Raw genomic sequence first — 27408 nt, 5'->3', positions numbered from 1 at the left:
CTCACGCAGTATGTACAAAAGAGAATTCAAGCCGTAAAGCTTGTAGTACTAAGGGCACACAACGTGCCAGCACATACTCGGGAGGACCCCTGACCCAATTAGCTTATAGCTACAGCTAAAGTAGAAAAGTCTCATGAGCCTCAGCAAATCTAATCTTGCTAGCAAAGGCAGGATACGTTCCTTGTGTATCAGCCCTGCAGATATTGCAGGAAAGTAGTTTATTATCTTAGAACAGTGTGTGCTTGTGTACTTTTGCAAATATATTCTACAAACGTGCTGAAAACATTGTAACCTTGTAGGTTTCGCCTATAAATACCCCTCTCCCCCTGAGCTCATCTCTGACCATTGTGAGAGGCATAGTAGGCTGATCACTAGCCAGTGTATAAAACCCAAATTCATTGCATCAGTTTAGGGTCCAGTTCCAGTTTGTTGCGGTTGCACCACAGCATTTGTTCAAGAAAGAATAGATACTGTAAGATTTATAGTCTTAGCTCAGCCCTACCAGATTATAGCCAGTTCGGATGAGCAATATCAAAGTTCAATGATTTGAACTAGTAAGAAGAAAACGGGGGGATGTGACATCTTAGGACAAGCGGTGCAGGCTACCAGCCATGAAAACTGAGTACATCCAGTACATGGCTGGAGGAAAAAAGATAAACAACCGTTAGAAATGTAGCAATATTTTCCACTGAACTCTATGTACCCAGATCAAGGAAGCCCTACCCTAGAGACTTAGCCAAGAACAAGGTCAGCTAATCGCACCTCTCCCGCCCTTGTAAACGTTGCTAGCTTGCTCAGCCTAGATAGCCACCCTATAAAAAGAAGCCATTTCAGAAGCTCGGGGCTGCAGTGTTCTCTTGCGTGGGTTGCCTGCAGTCCCTGCGCAGGTTTGCAATAAAACTTATAAAATTCACTTTGGGTTTGCTGTGGTCTGTCTCCTGGGATGTAACAGTTATCTTCTTGTGCCAAACAAGGACATGCTTAAAAGAATCTTCAGGGAGAATTCCCCAACTAGGATGGTGTCATTGTGCTAAACTTTTTGTCCCTCTCTAAACAAAAGGCTAGATAATGGGTAAGAAACCTGTTTGTTTGTTTTTTTCCATATGACTGGTAGTGCAAGGTGATCTCTGAGAGAAGGGAAATAAAGAATATCCTGCAGTGGCAACTCTTTCTCTTTTTTTTTTCTTTTTGCCTTGACCAGGCAAGCCCAGGGTTTCGAACTGGGCTCAGTGTTCCAGGTCGATGCGTTATCCACTGCGCCACCACAGGTCAGGCAACTCTTTCTCTTAGAAGGCATATTCAATAGCTCAAAGCAGAGAGGAGGAACCAAGACGTAGAGCACTGCTCTTTGCTTAGTTGATGCAAGACACAGTTTGGGAAACTGAGGTGACTGCAATTTGTGGAGGTAATGCTGCCTCTGCTTTCTGAGTGGTGGATGAACAAAGTGGAATGTTGGAGAAAGGACTTCAGAGACAGAAGACATGATGTCACAGAAGCCATGAGTCCCCATGGAAACAGCCAAACGGAGAGACTGGACTCTGGGTGAAGGCCTGAAGGTGTCAGGGTAGATGGTGCTCACAGCAGGTCACCATGCCACTCCAGGATTGTGCTGGGCCACATGTTTTCAAGAAATGATTATAGGAGGTTAAATTAACATCAGGGCTTCCTGTCAGTCCTGTAGACAGATCATTTGGCATCTCCATGACCTAACTGAGAATAGATTTAAGCTGGAATACAAAACCATAATGAGTATGAAGGCAAGTAACCTGAGGTCTAAGAGTAAGGACAGGATGTTTGTGGCCAGCAAGTATGACCAGACAAGACTCATATCTTAGGCCCATAAACTGGGCTGTCTTCTCGGCTTGTCCTGACCTGTGGGTCTAGGCTACATTTCCCAGAAGGGACAGTGGCTCTGAGAGTCATCTTCCTCTTTCACTTAATGTCCACCTCAGGCCTAATATAGGAACAGGATAGTAGCTGAGCTGCAGGTGAGAAGGGGTTGAATTCTATATATAGTTTAAATTTTTTTTTTTTCAGAAGTGAGAAGCAGGGAGGCAGAGAGACAGACTCCTGCATGTGCCCGGCCAGGATCCACCCAGCATGCCCACTAGGGGGTGATACTCTGCCCATCTGGGGCATTGCTCTGTTTCAACAGGAGCCATTCTAGCATCTGAGGCAGAGGCCATGGAGCCATCCTCAGCACCTGGGCCAACTTTGCTCCAGTGGAGCCTTGGCTGTGGGAGGGAAAGAGACAGATAGAAAGGAGAGGGGGGAAGAGTGGAGAAGCAGATGGGCGCCTCTCCTGTGTGCCCTGGCCGGGAAGCAAACCCTGGATTTCCACACGCCAGGCCAACGCTCTCCTGCTGAGCCATCTGACTAGGGCCTCTATATATTTTAAAGATGGAACTGAGGATTTGCTGATTTGTTGGGTGGAATAGCATGAGAAAGAACAGTCATCAAGGATAACTCCAGGGGATGCTGAACTGAATATTTGGAAGAAAGAACAGAAACAGTAGTTACTGAGATAGGAAGACCTGGAGAAAGTATATACATTTGTGGAGGTAAGATTGGGTGTTTGGTTTGGAATATGATAGATTGAAATGTCTGTTAGACATTCAAGTAGAAACATGGGGTACAGTCATCCCTCGCCATATCATGGTTCACCTTGCGTGGGTCTCACTGTATCATGGATTTTCCACAATATCGTGGGATTTTGCAGTATATAGGTATTTTTATATATTATTTTAATTTTTTGTGATAAAATAAGCATTTTCTAGCCTAAAAAATTGAAAACAATAAAAAAAAACCTTATTTTTTGCTCCATGAGACACACGTGACCATAAGATGCACCTAGGGTTTTATTTTTGTCTTGTTTTTTGTTTTTTATTTTTTATTTTTCTGAAGTTGGAAATGGGGAAGTAGTCAGACAGACTCCCACATGCGCCCGACCAGGATCCACCCGGCATGCCCACCAGGGGGTGATGCTCTGCCCATCTGGGGCATTGCTCTGTTGCAACCAGAGCCATTCTAGCGCCTGAGGCAGAGGCCATGGAGCCATCCTCAGCACCCGGGCCAACTTTGCTCCAATGGAGCCTTGGCTGCGGGAGGGGAAGAGAGAGACAGAGAGGAAGGAGAGGGGGAGGGGTGGAGAAGCAGATGGGTACCTCTCCTGTTGCCCTTGCTGGGAATTGAACCTGGGACTCCTGCACGCCAGGCCGACGCTCTACCACTGAGCCAACCGGCCAGGGTGCACCTAGGGTTTTAAGGAAGAAAATAAGAAAAAAAAATATTCTGAACCAAATGTTGTGTTAAGATATTTAATAAAATATACTACAATAATATTTCAACTATATAAACTCAAGAGCAGTATTAACAACCATGACCACTGTTATTAACAAATGAGAAGAGACTTTAATGTTCAAATACTCTTCTAGTTGTTCGGGAACCCACACCAGCTAAGAAAATGAACATTCGCTCCATAAGATGCACAGGCATTTCCCCCTCCATTTTGGGGGAAAAAGTGCATCTTATGGAGTGAAAAATACGGTAATTAAAAAATCATCATTCAAGTTGTATATTCCCTGGTGAGTACCTATATAGAATTTTATATGTTGTTAAAATTGCATAGGTTTAAGAGTGTAGAAAGGGTTTAAGAGCATAGGAAGTGTTTATAAGAATGTAGGAAAGGTGGCCCTGGCCAGTTGGCTCAGTGATAGAGCGTCGGCCTGGTGTGCAGGAGTCCCGGGTTCGATTCCCGGCCAGGGCACACAGGAGAGGTGCCCATCTTCATTTTAGAATATTAAACATACTACTAGAATTCCATATAATCCACAAGAACAAGCAATTATTGAATGCAGTAATTGCACTCTGAAAAATATGTTACTTAAACAAAAGGGGGGAGAAGAAAGAAGATTATTCCCTAGAATTATGTTATGCAAAGCTTTATTTACTTTAAACTTCTTAAATACAGGAGAAGATAATTAGACTGCTACAGACATTGGACAAAAAATAACAGTTCTAAAATTAAAGCAACCAATGCATTATAAAAGTGAGTTGAATCAATAGGTACCTAGTGTAGTGCAACATTGGGGAAGAGGATTTGCTTGTGTCATTGCAGAATCCGGTGAAGTCCTTTGGAGTCCTGCTCACAGAATTAAACTAACAACATAAATAAGAACAATAGATTCTTTCCATATCTGCCCATTGCTGAGATGGAAGAAATGAATTTCAAAAGAAGAATCTTAAAGGTACTAGTGCTTGGTATTGAAAAGGCTAAAATACCAAGTTGGGTTCAACTTAAAAAGCTGACCTTTAATAGTAAAAATATGCTACAGGCTACTAGAAAAAAAATGCTACTAACCTGTTTTTTAGCAATGATTGCTTTGGTAACAATTCTGGTAAGTAAAGCTGAAAATTTTAGTTATTAGGCATATGTTCCTAATCCTCCATTAAGTAGAGCTATTCATTAGGAAAATAGTGCATTTCCTATTTTTGTTAATGACTCTAATTGGCTTCTAGGACCTTTGAATGATAGAGGTCCCTTAGCACCTTCAAAAGAAGGCATAAAATTAGAAAATCATACAACAGGAGTTGAGGAATTACCTATATGTATAGGACATGAGCCACATTGTTTAAACATAGAAGCTCAAGCTTGGCTCTCTATTGTCAAAGATAACAGTAAAGGAGATGAAAACAAACAAACAAAAAAACAACGTTTGTTACAAGGATATAGATTTAAAAGTAATACATCTGTACATAAAACGTTATAGATTAAAGCCCTCATAGCTCTGCCCAAGTTAAAGGGCAGGGTGCTGATTTAAGGTGGCATAAGAACAATGGGTTAATTACAGCTGGTAATCAAAGTAATCATACTATCATATAGCATAGAGGAAGGATGTCACCTCAAGCTCCTCATATAAAATTTGGTCCTATACAATATCATTTGTGGAAAGTAGCCATGGCACTTAAACACATGTCAGTGTAGAAAGGAAAAATCTGGAGAAATTATCCTTCTAATTATATTATGTTAATCTTTAAGAAAAATGAAACACATTTCATATCTGCTTGTGTTAAATTGCTTTATATATTTGTTATAGGTGAAACCAAATAGACAACTGAAAATTATTCAATAACTTGCAATAAGTGTGCTTTTTGTAGATGTATTAACTCTTCTATTCTTTTTAATAAAATAGTCAAAGTCTTTACATTTTAAGAACTTGAACAGGAGTCTAGATTCCAGTACAGATGCATCGGATGTAGCAGGGTTCCCCTTTCATGATGCTGTTACAACATCTTATTAAGTCCTTGAAGGGAACCAAGAGACTGGTTGGACTGATCATCGCCACCATTATGGGACTAATAGCTGTAACCACCGTGGCTGCTGTATCTGGAGTTACATTACATCAAAGTATACAGACTGTGGACTTTGTGCAAAAATGGCATGAAGATTCTGAACAACTGTGAACTTCTCAATAACGTATAAATAGTAACATTAATACTAAAGTTAATGATTTAGAACAGACTATGATTGTGTTAAGAGATCAAATTGTTAGCCTGCAAAGACAAATTAAGCTAAGATGTGATTAGAATGTAACTACTTTTTGTGTTACCCTATTTCTTAAAATCATACTTATTTCCATTAGGAAAATGTTAAAAAAACATTTGTTAAATCATGATAATGTAACTAAAAAAATCATTAAATTACAAAGACATATTCATGAAGCTTTTCAAAGAAAATTATAAATTCTAACATGTCAAACTATATTGAAGGGATTAATGGATAATTTATCACAATTAAATCCTATTGAATATATTAAAGAATTTTGGGGATCCACTGTAGGACTTTTTATAATAATATTAATTCTATGTTTTCTTTTATATGTAGTCTGTTGACAAATCAAAGCAAGAGAAATAAGGGATGAATGACAGAAGGCTGTTTTCTGTGGTGCTTCATAACATTCAGCATAAACAAAAAGGGGGAAATGTAGTGGAATAACCCATTGCATGGCCTTGGATGGGAACACAGCCAACAAGAAAAGAATGTTTTGCCAAGAAAATTGTTTTGTGATTTGAAAGTGGGTCACTGAAACAGGTCTATGTGACTGAAGGCAGTTGCTGGGCTTTTCTCAGTAAAACATTCTCATAAGATTTTAGTACCTTCCAAGGTTATCCCTTAAGATAAGGAGAGGAATGTTGTGGGATCCATAGAAGCAATAGCAATTAATGCCTTCTGATATTATGTTGTTACTAAGCTATCTTGCAGGTGTACTCTATGTATCTTTAAGTAAAAGTTACTCTTGATGTTATGCCAATTTCTCAGTAAACAAGCTTTTTGAAGTCTTGTGAATAAAATTAGGACACTGCATGAACTCAGGGCCATTTGACTGAACGAGCGGTTGTCCTTTGCTAGTCCTTGATGATTCCATCTGCTGATCTCTCTCTCTGCGCCCCCGAACCACAACAACAGCAGAGCATCGCCCCCTGGTGGGCATGCCGGGTGGATCCCGGTCGGGCGCATGTGGGAGTCTGTCTGACTGCCTCCCCGTTTCCAGCTTCAGAAAAATACAAAAAAAAAAAAAAAAGATTGTAGGAAAGGTTAATAACAGCATGGGGAAGGTTTATAAGAGTGTGGGGAGGGTTTATAAAGCCTTAAAATATATAAATAATAAAATAAATATAAGGTTGCAACTTCATGGATTTCACCTATTGTGAGGGGTTCTGGAACCTAACCCCCGCGATAGACGAGGGAGCACTGTATCATTTTAGGGGAAAAGTCGAGGCTAGAATCTTTTTTTTTTTAGGTTAGAATTTTATTTATTTTTTTTGTATTTTTCTGAAGTGAGAAGCGGGGAAGCAGAGAGACAGACTCTTGTACCGGCCCTACACGGATCCACACGGCATGTCCACTAGGGGGCGATGTTCTGCCAATCTGTGGCGTTGCTCCTTTGCGGCTGGAGCCATTCTAGCACCTGAGGCAGAGGCCATGAAGCCATCCTCAGTGCCTGGGCCAACTTGCTCCAATGGAGCCTTGGCTGAGGAAGGGGAAGAAAGGGAGAGAAAGGAGAGGGGGAAGGGTGGAGAAGCAAATGGGTGTTTCTTGTGTGTGTCCTGGCCAGGAGTTCCACACACGCCGGGCCGATGCTCTACCGCTGATCCAATTGGCCAGGGCCTAGGTTAGAATTTTAAATGAGGAAATACTGGTATCTGGTATAGTCATAATTTAGGACTAATGATGTTGAGTGCCTTTTAATTTGTCTTTGGAGAAATTTCTATTAAAATGCCATTTTTGAAATTGTTATTTTGTTTTTATTAGTCACTTTTAAGTGTCTTTTACATATTCTGGATACAAGTTCTTGTCAGGTATCTGAAATGACTTTTGACAAAGGTACTAAAGCAATTTAATGGAAGAATAGTCTTTCAACAAACAGTGCTGGAGCCATTCATACGCCTCCAACAACGCCCCCCCCTCCAAAAGAGGACTTTGACCTCAATCTTATTTATAAAAATTAACTCAGAATAGATAATAGACTTAAAATTGCTCCATACTATGCCATAAAAAAATAAAAGTATTGCATCTTCATTGTGACTACTGAGAGCAAAATAAATGGGTCCCGTCCATATTTTATCTTAACTGCTCAAAATGATGTAATTGGATTATTACATTACACTTTGATATGCAGTCATCTGTTTGCTGACTTGAAATTGACAAATGTGTTTTTATGAAAATCAAAGTAAATTTTGATTCACTTCGTGACTATTACTAAGCTTTGTAGAAGTTTAAGCGATAATGGCTGAAAATGAAACATGTTACCACAAATCTTCAGGCTAATGATACTCTTCAAACATTTGTGACATGTGGAAAAGACTGCAAAAACCTGGTAGTTTGCTAGTATGCTTTAACTTGCGTAAGGTTTGTCCATGTGGTTTGGAAAAAGCAAGGGGAAAGATAAGCAGAAATTCGTCGGACACAAAACCAACAATTTTTGTGTATTGTGTTCCTTTAACTATTCATAGATCAGAATAGTTTTTCCCATATTGAGTCTTAATGCAAATAGTAGCAGTTTTGTTCCTACTTGTAAACACACATCCACACACACGCACCCAAGATGTATTTGCACAGATGGCTTCATCACAGATATTCTTTCTATAAATGCTATGGTTTTCACACGGATAGATCACTTATTTGATCCTTCTACTTGTAACCCTATTGTTTATATCAACAATTTGTTACTATCAACAATACTTTACTTTTTTCTTTTTATTTTCTCAATATCAAAATTCCCAACTCATGTAATGCTTTTTGTCATTGGTGCCTTTGTTGGAACGTCATGTTGAAGCCCTGAAGTGTACAACCCAATGTTGGCAGAACTGAGACATGAATAAATCGGAGCTAGAACGAAAGATAGGAGTTTTATCAAATATTTTCAGACGGGTGCATTGGAAACCAGAGAGTATGACTGAAAGAAGGAAGAAGTGAATGATCTATAAACTCTGCTGTTTTGTTTTTTTCTTATAACCCTGATCACTTCCGAATATATACATTAGTATCCTTTTATTTATTTTTCTCTTGAATGTCTCCCGCATTAGAACGTCAGCTACGGGTTCACAGTTGTGTCCCCGGCACACGGAGGCGCTGAATAAATAAATGATTTAGAAAGATAGTTGAGGAGAGAGAAGAAACAGGAAAAAGAAAGAGACATCCCAAGCTCTTTCCCACTCGTACGTCTTCTGCGGACTCTTCTCTTTGCTTGTCCTGGCTAGGCTGCCGTTTCCGCCCACTGCGCTTGCGCATCACGGCCCCGTCCGCCGCGCGCCGGACTTGGGGGGTGGGGGGTGGGGCGGAACCCGAGCGAAATGCGCCTGCGCAGTAGAACCAACCCACCTAGGCCTGGGCGGACCTCGGTCCGCCTTAGTGTGCCGCGTGATGGAGGACCCGGCGAGCAGTCCCAGCATGCTCTGCGCCGTACCCGACGCTGGACTACACTTCCTAGTGGCCACTGCGGCGGGCGGCAGCCCGCCCGCACGAGCGCTTCGGCCCCTTTGTGAGTCCGCGGGTCCGCCCTGGGATCGAGTCCCCGCCCCGGCCCCGGGGGATGCTGAGCCCCCTGCCTGTACCCGAGGCGCGGAGGGAGGAGTCGGTGAGGAGGAGGTCCGGGGGCCGGCGGGCGGGCGGGTGAAGGGACCTATCACCGCGTGTGGGAGCCAATTGGGAGTCATCATGCGGGTGTGACAGTGTGAGGTCGTGTCACTTTGTGTGTGTGTGTGTGTGTGTGTGTGTGACCATGGCTGTGACAGCGAGCGGGCCACTGGGCGGCTCTATGTGTGTGCATGTGTGTATATGCATGTGTGTGCATGTATGTATGCATGCATGTGTGATCGTGTGAGTCTGCTATGATTGATTGTGTGGTCTTAGGACTGAGAGTGACACTGTGAGCGTGGCAGTGGACCCCAGGTGGCCTTGAGTGACCCGCTGCGAGGAGCGTGGCCCCAGTGGGCCAGCAGGAGGGCCGGTGCTGGGGGGTGGGAAGCAGACATGCACAGGAAGCAGAGAAGACATAGGGAGCAGTGGGGACAGGGAAGGCGAGGAGGAGGAGACACGGAGGACACCCCAGCCTTGGGCCCTGGACATCGTTTAGACCGGGCTGCTGGACCTCAGCCCTCCTCTCTGGTGCAGAAGAAGGTCTCTTCATCACTCTCGCCTAAGTCCCTCTGGAACAGAAAAAGGGAGACCTACTGTGTGCTGTTTGTGAAAACAAAAGGCAGAATGCCTGCCACGGGTAGATCACAAAGGATCATCTATATCTCCCGATGACGCCAATAGCTCCTAGGGTGTAGTAGGTGCCATTTTCCTGAGGTTCGGAGTGGTCCCCTAACCCCAGGGAGGTCGCGGAGCTCGTGATTCCGGCTTGGGGTGTTGGGGGCATCTCCATCCCCCAACCTAGTGATCCTTATCACTGAAGATGCTGCTTGACTCTCCACGCAGTGGGGTCAGAGGAAAAGAAGGAACAGGTGAAGGGATTGCAGTGACTGTTCATGGGTAGTCTCTCATTTACGTCTCCCCTGGGGAATTCCTCAGAAAAGTCAAGAGCTCTGTTCCCAGGTGCCGTCTGTCACAAACCAGGACCAGAAGCACCCTGTCCTGACTCCATGGCCCAGGACCTTCCAGACCGCATGCCCCCTCTGATTCCTACTCAGTGTAAAGATGCTTTTTCTCTGAGACCGCCACTCTGTAGCTGATCTCTCGTCTTTGTAGAAAGAGTGGGGACATGTTTCCTTTCAACATCATCATCATCTGGTGGGAAGATTAAAAGTTGGACCTGGAGGCCCTGGCTAGTTGGCTCAGTGGTAGAGCATCGGCCTGGCATGTGGAAGTCCCGGGGTTTGATTCCCAGCCAGAACACACAGGAGAAGTGCCCATCTGCTTCTCCACCCTTCCCCCTCTCCGTCTTCTCTGTCTCTCTCTTCCCTTTCTACAGCCAAGGCTCCATTGGAGCAAAGTTGGCCCAAGCGCTGAGGATGGCTCCATGGCCTCCACCTTAGGCACTAGAACAGCTCTGGTTGCAAGGGAGCAAAGCCCCAGATGGGCAGAGCATTGCCCCCTGGTGGACATGCCGGGTGGATCCCAGTTAGGCGCATGCAGGAGTCTGTCTCTCTGCCTCCCTGCTTCTCACTTCAGAAAAATACAAAAAAAATTTTAAAAGTTGGACCTGGATTCCAGTTGGGCTTAATTACTTAGTATCGTGAAGCCTTGAATAATTTCACTGGTGAGCCATCATGTGTGAAGGGTGTGTGTGTGGGGGATCCTTATTGGGTAGTGCTGTTCTGAAGGGTAGATACTGTTCCTGTTTATAAGTATCAGGAAGGAGCGGGCTTATGCACAGGAAGTTCAAATGGGGTTCCTGAGATCTAAAAACACCTGGGAAAAAGAACTGTATGTAAATTTAGACAGAAATGACCAATGCAGGGATACCACTAGCCTAGGTCTGTGGTGGGGGAGAAGGAAACGGGCATTTCTAGACTGGTGATGCAGGGTTTCTGTCTCCCTCTGCAGCTCTGTTTTCTCCCGGTACTGCCTGTCTACCACAGAGGGCCCTGAAGGAAGAGGACAGGAGAGCCACCATCAATTCTTAAATTTTTAAAGCCATGTCCAAGGTAAGGAAGCATTTCTTCCCCCTTCCCCAAAATGCCTTGATTGAGGTTTGATGGGAACGTTGTGGGTTTCTTCTGAAACTCCCCAGCCAAACAAAGTCCCATCTATTGGTGACCTGGTCCCCATGTTCTCCAGTCCAGTAAAAAGGGGGTTTCCAAAAAACCCAGTGAGCCAATGCATTTTTTTTAGATTTTTATCTATTCATTTTAGAGAGAAGGAGGTGAGAGAGAGAAGGCAGGTAGGGGGGGAGGAGCAGGAAGCATCAACTCCCATATGTGCCTTGACCAGGCAAGCCCAGGGTTTTGAACCAGCGACCTCAGTGTTCCAGGTGGACGCTCTATCCACTGCGCCACCACAGGTTGGGCAGCTTCCTCTTTTTCTTATCATTTTAGTCTTCGTTCAAGAAATCATTGAGCAACTTCTATGGGTTAGGATCTCTGAAGAGGCAAACATGCACTCCTGGAGGGTATATAAGAGCCTCCGTGGTAGGGACTTGATTCATGGTGGTCAGGATGTGTATTCAGATGTGACCACCAGCTTAGAGCTTAGTCATAGTATGCGACAAGGTCTCTTGCTCAGGGTGATCCTGAGGAATGGAATGTGTTGGGTCTTGAGTAGTAGTGTCATGTGGGGCAGATAGGGCAGGGATTTTTTTCAGGCATGCTGTGGGCTTTTTTTTGTGTGTGTGTGACAGGGACAGAGAGAAGGACAGATAGGGAAAGACAGGAAGGGAGAGAGATGAGAAACATCAATTCTTCATTGCGGCACATTAGTTGTTCATTGAGTGCCTTGACTGGGGTCTCCAGCAGACCAAGTGACCCCTTGCTCAAGCCAGCGACCTTGGGGTCATGTGTATGATCCCGCGCTCAAGCTGGTGAGCCCACACTCAAGCCTGACGAGCCTGCACTCAAGCCAGCAACCTCTGAGTTTTGAACCTGGGTCCTCTGCATCCCAGTCTGACGCTCTATCCACTGCACCACTGCCTGGTCAGGTGTGCTGTGCGCTTTGAGGAGTTGAACTTCATGGGAGTAATGAGGTCCTGCTTTAGGGACATCCTCAGTAAGTAGCTGGCTATAGCTAGTGTATTCTAGGTCATCCAGTTAAGTTTAGTGGAATAAAAATGGAAAAATAGCAGGAAACATTTTTGTAAAAGAATAATAGTAGAGAGTACTTGAATCCACATTTATTTGTTTATTTATTTATTTTCTTAAGTGAGAGGAGGGCAGATAGTGAGACAGACTCCTGCATGAACCCTGACTGGGATCCACCAAGCAACCCCGTCTGGGGCCAATGCTTGAGTACTGAGCTATTTTTAGCACCGGAGGCTGAGATGCTTGGGCTAACCAAGCTATCCTCAGTGCCTAGGGCCATGCTCGAACCAATCAAGCCACTGGCTGTGGGAAGGGAAGAGGGAGAGAAGGAGGAGAGGGAGGTGGGGAGAAGTAGATGGTCCCTTCTCCTGTGTGTCCAGACTGGGAATTGAACCCAGGACATCCCTATGTTAGGCTGACACTCTATTCACTGAGCCACGGCCAGGGCCTGAATCCACATTTAAAAATGGCTACCTCCATCTATAACAGTAAATAATAGTCTGGCATGGGAGCCAGAAGGAACAAATGGAAAGATCAGTATTTAATGTCTAGAAACAAATGGAAGTATAAATAAGAATGGAAAAAACTCATTCACTAGACATATAGTTAGTTGTTCAGGATTTAACTGTACCAAGTGCTATATTAACTGGACTAAGTGGTAAATTAAAACAGACTCTGTCTTTTTTTTTTGCATGGAATTTAGTACCGACTGGTTTGTTTATTATATTTATATAATGCGGAGAAGGGATGGATTATTCATTTAGAAAAAAAAATTTTTTCCTCACCTTGTGTAGGTCGTATCTGAAAAACAAAACTATGCACACTACTAGATGAAAATACAGAGAATGGGTGTATAGAGGATGATGAGGCAGAAGCAGAAATCAGCAGTGTCCAGTGGAACTTCCTGTAATGATTGAGGATAGAAACGTAGTCCTGGCTGGATAGCTTGGTTGGTTAGAGCATCAACCAAAGCACAGAGGCTGCTGGTTCAATTTCCAGTCACATACAGGAAAGACCAATCTTCCTGTCTCTCTCTCTCTCTCTCTCTCTCTCTCTCTCTCTCCTCTCTCCTTTTTCCTCTCTCACTAAAATCAATAAAGAAATGTTAAAAAATACATTTAAAATAAATGTGCCCCACATGGCTGTGGAGCACTTGTCTGTACCAGGGTGACTGAGGAACTGAATTTATAATGCTAATTGATTTATATTTAAATAGCGACACGTGGTCAGGAACTAGTGTATTGGACAGCACAGGTCCAAGCTCATAAAATAATAAAGCTGGGAAGAAGATTGGGGGTTAGCTTGTCCAAATCTCATTTTATACATGAGGAAATAGAGGCCAACGGAGGGAAGCAACAGATTCCTGTCACTGCCATTGTGGGAAGATGTAGGGTATGTAGTGGGTCAGGAGCAGAGATGAGGGTAGGTGAGTGACGATTTGAAGAGAGTGGTAGGGAACGGTGGTGTGCCCCCTGGGGCGGAGCACATCATTTCATTCCTTCCCCCAGAACCTTCACTGGCTTCTGTTTTACTTGGAAATGAAATCACTACCTATAAAGCCTTACGTGATCTAGCCCGTAACTACCCTGGGCCTCATTTTATTTTTGTTTTTTATTTTTATTTGTTTTGTATTTTTCCAAAGTGAGAAGTGGGGAGGCAGAGAGACAGATTCCCGCATATGCCCGACTGGGATCCACCCGGCATGCCCACCAAGGGGCGATACTTGGCCCATCTAGGGCATTGCTCCGTTGCTGCAGGAGCCATTCTAGCCCCTTAGGGGGAGGACATGAAGCCATCCTCAGGGCCCGGGGCCAATTTTGCTCCAATGGAGCCTTGGCTGTGGGAGGGGAAGAGAGAGATAGAGAGAAAGGAGAGGGGGAGGGGTAGAGAAGCAGATGGGCTCTTCTCCTGTGTGCCCTGGCCAGGAATCGAACCCGGGACTTCCACACACTGGGCCGACGCTCTACCACTGAGCCAACCAGTAAAATAATAAAAAATAATAGAAAAAAATGAAAATAGAGACATTGCAGCATCAGAGTGAAAAATTAAGATTCACACAACTGAAAATAATATATAAGCAAGGCCTATATATTATTCTTTTAATGAACATTTTAGGATAATATGTATCTATTACTCATTAGGTAATAATCTTTCTTCCTCCTATAATCTTCCTTCTATAATTCTCTTACTGCTTCCTGAACAAGATTAGACCCTATAGCAATATGACCCCAAGAAACTATTGTCAGTAGATGTTATATATGGTGTATAGTTTCTGTTTTGGGTACTTAATTTTTTTCTTTGTTTCTATGCTTCCATTTGCTTTCAAGTTTCTTCTACCTGAAGAACCCCTATTTAATATTTCTCTGCAGTAAAGTACTGCAGGTCAGTACTTTATTCCCAGCCAGACCAGGTTTTCGTTAGCTCCTCTTCTTGCTGGGTTAAAAGAGTGTAATTTAATTTTTTTTTCTGAGTTTATGTAATTTGGGGATATCCTAGTCTCAATGGGCAGGAAAACATATAAAAATTTATTTTAAGAAACTAGAGCCCCGGTTGATTGGCTCAGCAGTAGAGCATCAGCCTGGCATGTGGAAGTCCCGGGTTCGATTCCTGGCCAGGGCACACAAGAGAAGCACCCATCTGCTTCTCCACCATTCCCCTTCTCCTTTCTCTCTATCTCTCCCCCACACACACACAGCCAAGGCTCTACTGGAGCAAAGTTGGCCCGGGTGCTGAGGATGGCTCCATGGCCTCCACCTCAGATGCTAGAATGGCTCCAATTGCAGCGGAGCAACGCCCCAGATGGGCAGAGCATCACCCCCTGGTGGGCATGCTGGGTGGATCCCGGTTGGGCGCATGCAGGAGTCTGTCTCTTTGCCTCCTCGCTTCTAACTTCAGAAAAAAAAAGAAAAAGAAAATAGAGACATTGCAGCATCAGAGTGAAAAATTAAGATTCACATAACTGAAAATAATCAAGGGGTTAGTACTTAAGATAGGGCATGCTTATACCGTGTGATATTATCTACCCAACATGACTGATGTTATAAGTCAATGAATATGTATAGATAATGATAGACACCTGTATAAGGAAACATTTAAACAAACATATACTAACTGTAAATTTTGGCCACTTCTAAGAGGTAAGGTTATCTGATAGGTAGGTGTGGGGATGTGGAGGACTTCCAATTCTTTAACTTAAAAAGGGGGGGGAAACTTCTTGGCCTTTTGGCTACAATCATGTGTAAAAAGGGAGAAAATTCACTGAAGGTAGAAATACTGACTATCATTTTCTAAGTTTCCTTTTATGATGCCAAAATTTTATGAATATTCTGTTTTACCACATAAAAACAAATATAAAAATACTTGAAAGGTAGCCAAGTCTCATTGGCCAAGTGAAAAATGTGAATAAGATGATTGAAACCTAGGATCCATTAGTGCAGCTAAAAAATGTCTTTAAGAACTTAAGCCCTGGGCGGCTAGCTCAGTTGGTTGGAGAATTGACTGGAAGCACAGAGGTTGCTAGTTTGATCCCCGGTCAGGGCACGTACAGGAACAGGTTGATTTTCCTGTCTCTCTCTTTCTCTCTCCCCCTCTTCCTCTCTCTCTCAAGTCAATTTTAAAAAAAAATTAAAAATAAAAAGGAACATTAGCCCCTGTCCAGACTCCTGCATGTGCCTGACCGGGATCCACCTGGCACGCCCACCAGGGGGCAATGCTCAGCCCATCTGGGGCGTCGCTCTGTTGCAACCAGAGCCACTCGAGCGCCTGAGGCAGAGGCCACAGAGCCATCCTTTGCTCCAATGGAGCCTTGGCTGTGGGAGGAGAGGAGAGAGATAGAGAGGAAGGAGAGAGGGGAGGATGGAGAAGCAGATGGGCGCTTCTCCTGTGTGCCTCAGCTGGGAATTGAACCTGGGACTTCTACACAGCAGGCCAACACTCTACCGCTGAGCCAACTGGCCAGGGACATGAATTTTTTTGATGAGAAAGGTTTTTGTGTGAAATCAGTGACGCGCTTAAACACATTGTCAGTAGGAGCATTACTCTGCGAGTCACAGGAAGGGGAGAAGTGATGTTGCTATTTGACAACCACTAAGGCCAAGAATACACCAGAACTCACTCCATCTGGGGTCCTCAAAGGCGCTGGCATGCTAGACCTCCCCCTCTACTGCAGGATGGAGGGGACATCTGGCATGGTGGCCCGCAGGGTCCATGTGGTAGCTGTTCACCAACCTGTGCGGTGGTATTTCAGTATCTGACCACTCAGTTCACCTGTCCAGGTGTGTCCCATTGAGTGCCACCTGCCCGTCAGCCCAGCTGAGACGGGGCCTTGGTCTGTGACATGCCAAATCTAAGAAGCATGTCCAAAACTATACAGCAAACCCTGGTAACCCGGAGCAGATGTACCTCGTTAGGAAGGATACCCATTTTGAATTTTTAGGGAGCAGATTAGGTCTTGTCGCACATTGTGAATAAGAACCTTAATTCAACATACAGTGGCAGTATTTGAGACCTAGCCATCTAGTGACATTCAAAAAACTCTCTTGCACATTGACATGTGAAATTGGGTGTTTCCCTCCATTGAGAGCTGTAGGTATTTCTGATGTACTTCATGATCACACTGGAAATAGTCACTGAGTTTATTAGCAGTGTTTAAAATTACTATTATTTTGTCTCTTAGGGAGCATGATAGGTTTCCAGGTGTTTTTGAAACTCAGTGGAGTCATCAAAAGCTGTTAGATAACCTTTTGTGGACCCTGCTTCTTCTGTGTAAATGGTGTACATTTGTTTTAATTATATTTTTTCAAAATCACTACAAAACTTGTTTACTATTTTCTTACATATGTGCCGTATTTTTCACTCCATAAGATGCACTTTTTCCCCCCTAAAAGTGGAGGGGTAAATGCCTGTGTGTCTTATGGAGTGAAAAATATGGTATTTTATTAAATATTTTAACACACCATTTGGTTCAGAATATTTTTTTTCTTATTTTCCTCCTTAAAACCCTAGGTGTGTCTTATGGTCAGGTGTGTCTTATGGAGCAAAAAATACGGCACTTAATTTTAGAAAATTAGTATTATAAACATTAATAGGATAGGATGTGTATGTATATATTAGGATGTGCATATGTGTGTATGTATATGTATTACTATTATTTACACACACATACACACATATCTACACACACATATGCATCTTACTGGTACATCTGGAATATTCCACCGTAGAGTTTGGAAAAATGCAGGTTTAGACCACCAACATCTTGGAAGACTTAACTCACATTCCTGTCTCTTCCTCGAAGTCCTTCTTCACTGCTGCAACCTACCCTGATTTTCCACACTGAGACACGCTCTCGCATTTAGTGTGCACAACGTATTATTTTACACTTGATTGTTGAGTGCTGTTATGCTCACTCTTGTGCTATAAATCTTCTCTGTCAGCAGAGGCTAACTCTGAAATAGTACACTTAGCATGGCGACATCAAAAGTAAGCACAGGGGAGTCACCCAGCCATTACTTGACCTGTGTTGCTCAGAATGTAAAATACCTCCAGAAAATGCCACTATACATGGTCTTTCTCTCCAAAACCATAGCTGATTTAGCTCTTCAGACTACGTCCATGGGAGGGTAAGAACACTGGTTGGACAAGAGTGTGTTTATGTCATTTCAGGATGTGGTGACATTTGGGGATGTGGCCATAGATTTCTCTCAAGAGGAGTGGGAATGGCTGAATCTTGCTCAGAGGAATCTGTACCGAAAGGTGATGCTGGAGAACTACAGGAACCTGGTCTCCCTGGGTGAGGTCTCCCCATAATTCCAAATCTGCACATTGGGCTGCTCTACAGCATAATGTGTAGGAAGCCTCTGACCTACCGTATTTCCCCATGTATAAGATGCACCATTTTACAAAAAGTTGGGGGTCTAAAAACCGGGCACGTCTTATACAGGGGTTGTAGATTTTTTAAAAATTTTTTGTATTTTTCCAAACGTAGGAGCGGGGAGGCAAACAGACAAACTCCTGCATGCACCCGACTGGGATCCACCCGGCATGCCCATCTGGGGCGTTGCTTTGTTGCTCAGCAACTGAGCTCTTTTTAGCACCTGAGGTGGAGGCCATGGAGCCATCCTCAGCACCCGGGCCAACTTTGCTCCAATGAAGCCTTGGCTACGGGAGGGGAAGAGAGACAGAGGAAGGAAAGGGGGAACGGTGGAGAAGCAGATGGGCCCTTCTCCTGTGTGCCCTGGCTGGGAATTGAACCTGAGACTTCCAGACGCCTGGCTGACACTCTACCACTGAGCCAACTGGCCAGGGCCAGTTGTAGACTTTTTACTTGCATTTCCTGCTTTTTCCGCACTTGTTTTTGTGCTCGTTGTTGAAGACATTGATTCGTCCTCAGACACAGATGAGGACAAGCTAACGGATGGGAGTTTTGTCAATGATGAGGAGTTGTATGAATTTTATGAAGAAAACAACCTGAGTTCAATAACTTTATGTCATACATTTCTTTTTCAAATTTTGGGCCCCCAAAATTAAGGTGCGTCTTATATGTGGGAGCATTTTATATGTGGGGAACTATGGTACTTTACTGAACTTCTCTTTCCTGGTGCTCCCCCCAAACAGGCTGGGATTTGTAGAACAGGCAGCTTCATTCAACTATGCCTGCACCTTCCTCTTCCTCATTCTTCAGAACACTTCTGCTCCCACGACTCCCTTCTATAATGTCCCCCCCCCACTACCTCCTGATCATCACGCTACTCAGTCTGATTTGAGGGCCTGGCTAATAATTCCTCCATTATGTCTCATAAGCAGGAGTCTCCATGTCTAAGCCAGAGGTGATCTCACTGCTGGAGCAAGAAAAAGAGCCATGGCTGGCGGAGAAGGCGAGGACTGGGGGCGCAAGCTCTGGTGAGTGAGAGAGAACTGGGGAGGTCAAGGCCATTGCAAGAAAGGAAGGCTCTCCCATTCTGAGAGAGTTCCAGCTTGTAACTGATGGTTTCTGAGTAGCTTTTCTTAACGGCTACAGGCCTTGGACAAACACCGAGGCATCTTTAGCATGAGCTTCCCAACTTATTTTCTCTCCCATCACTGTCTTCTCTGAGAACCTGTCCTGTTCTTTGGGTCCAGGTGTCATAGGGTCTCCTTGTTCTTGCTTTTTACTTTTGTCCGGGTCGCTCCATCACATTGAAAAAATCCGGACGCAGCAATGCCTCTATTTTTCCTTTTCAGTCACTCACCTCCCTTAAAGGATTGATTCATTTATTTGATTCATGATTTTTTACTAATAATGTTGAGCATCTTTCCATGAACTTCTTGGCCATTCATTTATCTTCTGTGAAGTGTTTGTTCAAAATTTTTGCCCGTGTTTGAGTGGGTTGTTTTTCTTCTTATTGAGTTAGTTGTAAGGGATAGATGTTTACCTTAGTCCAAGTCCTTTGTCATTTATGTGTGTTGGGATATATGTATGCATGCCAGTTGTGGTTTATGTTTTGTGTGTGTGTGTGTATGTGTGTGTGTGTGTGTGTTTACTGCTGTCTTTTCCATATCCACAGTTTTCCATTTTTATGAAGTCCATTTGTTAATTTGTCTTGGTTGGTGCTTCTGCACCCTATATAAGAAATTCTTGCTTACTCCCAGGTCATCAACATTTTCTTCTACGTTTCTTTCTAGGAATTTTATATTTTATATTTGGGTGTATGATCCATTGACCTAATTTTTGTGCCTTGTGTGAAATAAAGATTGAGGTTCATTTTTTCCCCTTTTGGATATTCAGTTGCTCCAGTATCCTTTGTTGTAAAGACTTTCCAATCCCTGTTATATCGCCTTGTTAGTAGTACCTTTGTTGAAAATTGGCTGACCATAAATGCATGGGTCTAAGTTCTGAACTTGGTTCTGTTCCATTGATCTGTATGTCCATCCTTTCACCAGTAACATACTGTCTGATATCTGTAGCTATATAGTAAATTTTGACATCAGAGAGTTCAATTTGTAATACCACTTTGGCTGTTTTAGCTCATTTGCATTTCCATATAAATTTTAGAACAAAGTTGAGAATTTCTACCCAAAATTTTTGATTGGGATTATGATGACTCTGTACATCAATTCGGGAGGGAATTGAAATCCTAACATCATTGAGCTTTCCAGTTCATGAATATGGCTTATTTAATCATTTATTAGTCTTCTTCCTGTTCACAATATTCTGTTGTATCCAGTGTAGTGGTCTTAAATATCTAAAAACAAATTTTTTATGAGTCTTAATTTTTTGTGCTATTATAAATAAAATTCTTAAGAACTCCATCTTCCACTTGTTTGTTTGTTGTATGCAAAAATGGAAATTGATTTTATATTAACTTTATAGCTTTTAACTTTGCTAGATTCATCTAGTTCTTTTAGTCGTTGTTTTGTAGGTTTCTGACCATTTTCTGCATAGACAATCATATTACCTGCCAATACAGTTTTATTTCTTCCTTTCTGATCCTTATGCCTTGTTTTTCTTGATTTATTACAATAGCTAGAGCCTCCTTACAATGCTGAATAGACTGGTAAGAGCAGATAGATACACCTGCATTGTTCTCAATCTTAAGGGGACAGGTATTCAGTCTTTCACCAGAAAGTTTGATGTTAGTTTGTGTAAAGGCTCTTTCTCAGTTTTAGAAGTTCCTTTCTATTCCTGGTTTGCTGAGAAATTTTACAAATAAATTTAGTAAAATACTCTTTCTACATCTGTTGAAATGATCATATGATTTTTCATCTTCAATATCTTGATGGAGTGATCATTGATTTTCACCTATTAAACCAACCTTGCATTCCTGGGATAAACAACACTTGATTATGGTTATGCTTTTATATTTTCCTGGCTTTGATGTGCTACAATGTTATTAAAGGTTTTACATTTATGTTCATGTGCTAACATTGGTTTTGTGAACCAATGATAGGAATTTCAAAAGTGCTGAGAAACCATTGAGAAATCTTGAGCAGAACAGGTGATCCGATTTGGGAATGGAGAGGGGAAAGCAGTGGCAGGTTAATAAAATCAAGCAATTTGATACAAAATTACTTCAATATAAAGGCTTCTCAGCTTTAGGGATCAATTGAAAAATTGACATTTGGTGGGAATATATCTCACAGAAAAGGATATTCAGGAAGATCTTTTTAAATTTACATCTTTAGTCAGCTTTTTAAAATTCTTGTGTTTTTTTTTATAATATCATACTTTTTAAACTGCATTTAACAGCTATTAAATCCTCAGACTTCTTATGTATTTTGTTCACTAATTTTTGTTTTACAAGTCCTTCTCTGTATTACCTAAACACAAAAGACTCTTTTTTTCTTACTATCTTTTAGATTGGGATTATGCATATAAAAACAGCAACTTTTCATCAAAGCAAGTGATTTATGAAGAATCCTCCAAAACAGTGACAATGGGAAGAAGCCGTCTTAGGTACAGCCCTAATTGCCCCAGTCTGAGAGAAGACTCTAAAAATGTGAGCTGGTGGAAGAGCAAACTGGGAAGTAAGAAGGTCTATTCTAGTCAACTGCTCATCACCCATAAAGAAATCCTCGCTGAAGATCCAAGGAATGAATATACAAAATCTTGGGGAACCTTCCACCAGGATGCAATCTTTGCTATAAAACAGAGTTTCCCCAGCAGAGAAAGAGCACATAAGCATGAGCCACAAAAGAGACGTTACCAAAAACAATCCCTTGAAAGGAAACATAAGAGGGTGTATGTAGAAAAGAAACTTTTGAAATGTAATGAGTGTGAGAAAGTCTTCAACCAGAGTTCATCCCTTACTCTCCATCAGAGAATTCATACGGGGGAGAAGCCCTATGCCTGTGTTGAATGTGGGAAAAGCTTCAGCCAGAGTGCCAACTTAGCTCAACATAAGCGAATCCATACTGGGGAGAAGCCCTACGAGTGTAAAGAATGCAGGAAGGCCTTCAGCCAGAATGCACACCTTGCGCAACACCAGAGAGTTCATACTGGAGAGAAACCATTTCAGTGTAACGAATGTAAGAAAGCCTTCAGCCAGATTGCACACCTGACGCAACACCAGAGAGTGCACACTGGAGAGAGACCGTTCGAATGTGTTGAATGTGGAAAGGCCTTCAGTAATGGTTCATTTCTCGCCCAGCATCAGAGAATCCACACAGGAGAGAAACCTTATGTCTGTCACGTGTGTGGGAAGGCCTTCAGCCATCGTGGTTACCTCATCGTTCATCAGAGAATTCACACGGGAGAGAGGCCTTATGAATGTAAGGAGTGTAGGAAGACCTTCAGCCAGTACGCACACCTTGCTCAACACCAGAGAGTTCACACTGGGGAGAAACCTTATGAATGCAAAGTGTGTCGGAAGGCCTTCAGCCAGATTGCCTACCTCGATCAGCACCAGCGGGTGCATACTGGGGAGAAACCCTATGAGTGTATCAAATGTGGGAAGGCCTTCAGCAACAGCTCATCGCTGGCACAACACCAGCGGAGTCATACTGGAGAAAAGCCTTATGTGTGTAAGGAATGTAGGAAGACATTCAGCCAGAATGCTGGCCTTGCCCAGCACCAGCGCATTCATACTGGAGAGAAGCCTTATGAATGTCATGTGTGTGGGAAGGCCTTCAGCTACAGTGGTTCCCTTACTCTGCATCAAAGAATCCACACTGGAGAGAGACCCTACGAATGTAAGGACTGTAGGAAATCCTTCAGGCAGCGTGCCCACCTGTCCCATCATGAGAGAATTCATACTATGGGGTCATTCTTGAGTCTCTCTTCTCCTTTACCCTCAAGGTCCAATCAGTTACCAAGACCTGTAGGTTTTATCTCCTAAATATGCCTGGGATCTCCTTTCATCATTTACACTGCATCATCCTTGTCCAGTGCACAAGAATCTACTTGACATGGACCCTGGGAAATAGCTTTCTAACTGGTTGCTTGTATTTTCCACTGACTTTGTCAGTTAGTTGTCCACACTGCAGACAAACCTATATTAAAAATTTTCATCATATCACTCCTCTCATTCAAACTCCTCAATGGCATCCCATCGTGCTTAGGTTAAAGCACACATTCTTTAAAATAGCCTAAATAGACCTTCCTCTAATATCCCCTGCCAGTCTACCTTACAAAGGCGCTATCTTATGCCCGTATCCATCTCATTCTTTGGAGACTTATCCAGAATTAAGCATTTATATTCCAGCATCAAATAGATTTGTTTCTAATCTTTCCTCTGCCATTTTTTTAGCCCACTAATTTTAGAGAAACCTTTTGTCTTTTGTAAGCTTCAGTTTTATTTATAGTATAGGAACAGCAATGGTACTACCTCAAAAGTTAGTGTGAGCATTAAATGAGATAATGTATGTCAAGTGCTTAGCACAGTGCCTAGCATAAAGTGTTCACTTAGTAAATGTTAATATAAGTAAAAAGATACTGTGGTATACAAAGACTACACGATCATCTCAACAGTGATCAGCTGAGAAATAACAAAGGTAGCCCCTCAAGACTCAAGAGGTTGTAAAGATTTCTGATTAGGAACAGTGGTCACTGTTCTAAAGATGGGTGACCAGGGTATCTATACAGCAGGATTGATGTTAAGAGTACATGATAATAAAGAGTTCGATGGTGGCTTCTAGTTCAGCATGAGCATATAGGGATATGACGGTCTTTGTAAGAAAAACTAACCTCATTACATATTCAATGGTTCTAAGAAGCCAGATTTTAAAAATCGAGTTAAGTAGAATTGACTGAGATGTATTCTTCATTTACATTTAAACAAAGGCAAATATATATAAAACTTGAAAAGAGAAATAACCAAAGAAGACTAAAAAAGAAAGTGTAAGGTTGGACCCCTGCTCCTAATTCCAGGTGAATGCATTATATTACATTTATGTCATTTAAAATAGAAAAATTTGTTGAGATCCTAGCTGTTATTCTAAAACTAGAGGGGAAAAGAAATCAAAACTATAGATCGATACTTATAAACTGGCTGCCCACAAACATGTTTGATTTGGCATGCATCAAGTTTAAAAGGAACATGAACACCTTCAGATGGGCGTGTGTTTTCTAGTTCACTACAGTTCAGACTGTTCCCTCTATCTGACTTGTTTTGCACTTTATGTTACTTGCTGACTGTTGAGAATGTAATCAGTGCATGAACTAACTCATATAGGAATGACTACCGGTACAAAGAAAATGATGAAAGTTAATAGAGGATGAAAGAAAGACTTGAACAGACATTTATCCTTCTGTAGGGGAAGACTCAGTTTTACACAGATGAATCTACAGATTCCTCCTACCTAACAAAATCCTTAGAAGAATTTGAAGCTTGAAAGATGGTTTCTGTAAGCATGAACATACACATTCATACAGACATACATATAAAGAAAATATAATAAAGGTGACATTTCATGCCAGTGGCTTAACAGTTTTGGTAAAATGGACTTCTCTGAACAAAACAATCTGCTCATCCTTTTACACAAATGTAAAACAGTGATTAGAGGACACTAACAAAATCATGGAGGGAGAACAATCTTTCCTAAACATGACATGAGATCCAGAAGCATTTATATAGGCAAAGATGGTATAAACAAAAGGTTTCTACATCAGAATTGGTGGAGATCATCAACCCATAAAATTCATATCCTTAACAGACGTGCTCCTACAATCACTTAGAACATGACACTTCCTCCTCAATGGGTTCAGGGTAGGAAGAGGCAACTGTGGACAGATGAACGTCCACTGAATCTCACTAGGATCAGAATAAATACAAGCTAAACCAAATAAAGTATGCATTGCAAAAGCCTATGAAAGGACATACTTCTATGTGCCCAGCACAGAAGTACAGACTGTACAACCTTGTGAAAGGCAAACAGTATCCAAATTTTCACTGGGCAAACCAAGATTTTCTTGGCAGTTGACAAACAGCACACAGATGTCTCTCCCCTTCATATCCTGGTATGAAAGGTAACATACAAAAAAAAAAAAAAAAAAGAAGAAAGAACAAGGGTCATCTGTGGGTGCAAGGGTCAAATTTTGTAAAAGGGAGGATTTATTCATGAAATATAGCACAAGAAACTGCTCCCTGAAACGTCTGCATGGTCGGGGATTCAGGAATGGGAACCCATCTGCAAAGGATCCTCAGAGAGGGTCAGGCTTCGAACTGGCTTGTGTAGAGGCTGGGGGAACTGAGGAGACACGATGACAGGACGTCAAGCACTAACATCAGGATGTCAGGCGCTTCTCTGTGTGAAAGTTATGTTAGCACCCCTGCCACCCTGTCTTCTATAAGTGCACTGAATAGGTCTCTTACTTCACACTAACCTCAGAAATGATTTCCCGTACAGTAACATCCTAAGTGTAAAAGTACTAGAAGAAAATAACACTAGAGTATGTTTATGACTTTGGTGTTGGACCCATCTTTTGAAAAAACACAAAACTTAAGCCATAAAAGAAGATGAATAAAGTTGATATCAAAAGTCGGCATGTTTTTAAACAAAGTTAAAAGAGAGGCAACGGAAAGGTAGATCATATTTGTAATGTAATACAAAGGGAGAGATGTAAGAATACTGACAAATCAATAAAGTCCAACTAAGAAAGTATAAAAATGGGCTTAGGAGGAGGTAGGAAAGGGTAAAGGGGATAAATGGTGATGGAAGGAGACTTGAGTGACGATCACAATATACAGAGATGTATGAAAGAACTGTAGACCTGAAACCTATGTGTTTTATGAACCGATGTCACCCCAGTAAATTCAATTAGAAAGTTTTAAAAAATGACAACAGATAAGAATGGAAAATTCAGAGAAATACTGATGGCCAGTACATATAAATCCATTTAACCTTGCTAGTATTAAGATGCAAATTTAAATTATGTAATATCAAAAATTATCAATGTTGTGGAGAAAGAGTATCTTATCATTGCTACTTTGGAGGCAATGAAGTTTTAATAACCACTATAGCCCCTTTGGAAGGCAGTATGTTTAGAACATAAGACACTAGAAACTATTTAAACTTCCATCAAAGAACAGAATATGTAAGGCTAGAAATACCAGCAGCAGTTTAAAAGGATGGGCTGAATATTGACATGGATTTGACTAAAAGACATTGATTAGAAAAATGAAAATTTTCAGAATACATAGTGTTATATTTTAAAAATACATTTCTGCTACCTTTATATAAGTAGGTAATTGCTTAGAAAAAGTTCTGAACAGACACATCCAACTGGTACGTGTTTCTTCTGGGGAGGGGACTCTGATCATATATTCTGATCATGAGAAGTTTTGGCATTAGGAACATCTGAAGTTTTAAACAGGAATGCAATATAATTTTTAAAACTTAACTGAAAAAACAGAATGGACTTACCAGTGAACTAGGGCAGTCAGAATGAGAGTTGTTGGTCCGAGCAGAAACCTTTTTGGAGTTTGGAGAATCTCTCATGGACTCTCCAGCCCTTGCCTTGCATACTGAGACCCCGGTGACCCCTGCCATTGGGGGGAAACAGGTCGACAGTGGGAGTATCTGAAGAACTGCCAGTCATAGGATAATCAAACCATCTTCTTCAATGTGAACAGATGGCTGAGGATCACCATAGGAAGGCTGTAAGCATAGGCCCTGGCCACTTGGCTCAGTGGAAGAGTGTCAGCCCAGTGTGTGGAAGTCCTGGGTTTGATTCCTGGCCAGGGCACACAGGAGAAGCGCCCATCTGCTTCTCCACCCTTCCTCCTCTCCTTTATCTCTCTCTTCCCCTCCTGCAGCCAAGGCTCCATTGGAGCAAAGTTGGCCCGGGCGCTGAGGATGACTCCATGGCCTCCGCCTCAGGCGCTAGAATGGCTCCGGTTACAACAGAGCAATAGCCCAGATGGGCAGAGCATCGCCCCCTGGTGGGCATGCTGGGTGGATCCTGGTCGGATACATGCGGGAGTCTGTCTGACTGCCTCCCTGCTTCTAACTTTGGAAAAATACAAAAAAGAAAATCTTTAGGAAGAATGGAATGGGATACATGAAACAGAATGAGTAGGAAGCTGAGGATTTTACCAATATGGTGAAGATACAAGTTTGTCCTGAGGAAAAAGGAAAGGTGATGACCGGTTCTGGGAAAAACAGAGAAGCCACATCGGCTATCACGGTCCTTGTGTCAAGCCGGCCCACGTAAAATAACACCTGATTTTGGAAAGTAACTAGAATATGAGG

General features: G+C 42.4%; 1 protein-coding gene across 7 annotated transcripts; it reads left to right on the top strand.

The window, feature by feature from the left end:
* Positions 1-8998: 8998 nt before the first annotated feature.
* On the top strand, positions 8999-23231 carry LOC136399462 (zinc finger protein 583). 7 transcript variants are annotated; one of them, XM_066374646.1, is made up of 5 exons: positions 8999-9137; positions 11051-11151; positions 17905-17994; positions 19045-19140; positions 21577-23231. In XM_066374646.1, the coding sequence occupies exons 3-5, from the start codon at positions 17958-17960 to the stop codon at positions 23052-23054; spliced, it is 1611 nt and encodes a 536-aa protein (XP_066230743.1). In that variant the 5' UTR covers positions 8999-9137; positions 11051-11151; positions 17905-17957; the 3' UTR covers positions 23055-23231. The 7 variants fall into 7 exon arrangements, with proteins under 7 accessions (XP_066230743.1, XP_066230738.1, XP_066230741.1 ...); XM_066374641.1 differs by having other exon boundaries at positions 17905-18031; positions 19042-19140; XM_066374644.1 differs by having other exon boundaries at positions 9000-9041; positions 17905-18031; positions 19042-19140.
* The last annotated feature ends 4177 nt before the right edge of the window (positions 23232-27408 follow it).

This window comes from Saccopteryx leptura, chromosome 3 (assembly GCF_036850995.1).
Source record: "Saccopteryx leptura isolate mSacLep1 chromosome 3, mSacLep1_pri_phased_curated, whole genome shotgun sequence".
Classification (NCBI taxonomy): domain Eukaryota; kingdom Metazoa; phylum Chordata; class Mammalia; order Chiroptera; family Emballonuridae; genus Saccopteryx; species Saccopteryx leptura.
Note: the sequence above shows the minus strand (reverse complement) of the source record. Positions and strands in the feature narration are given on the sequence as shown.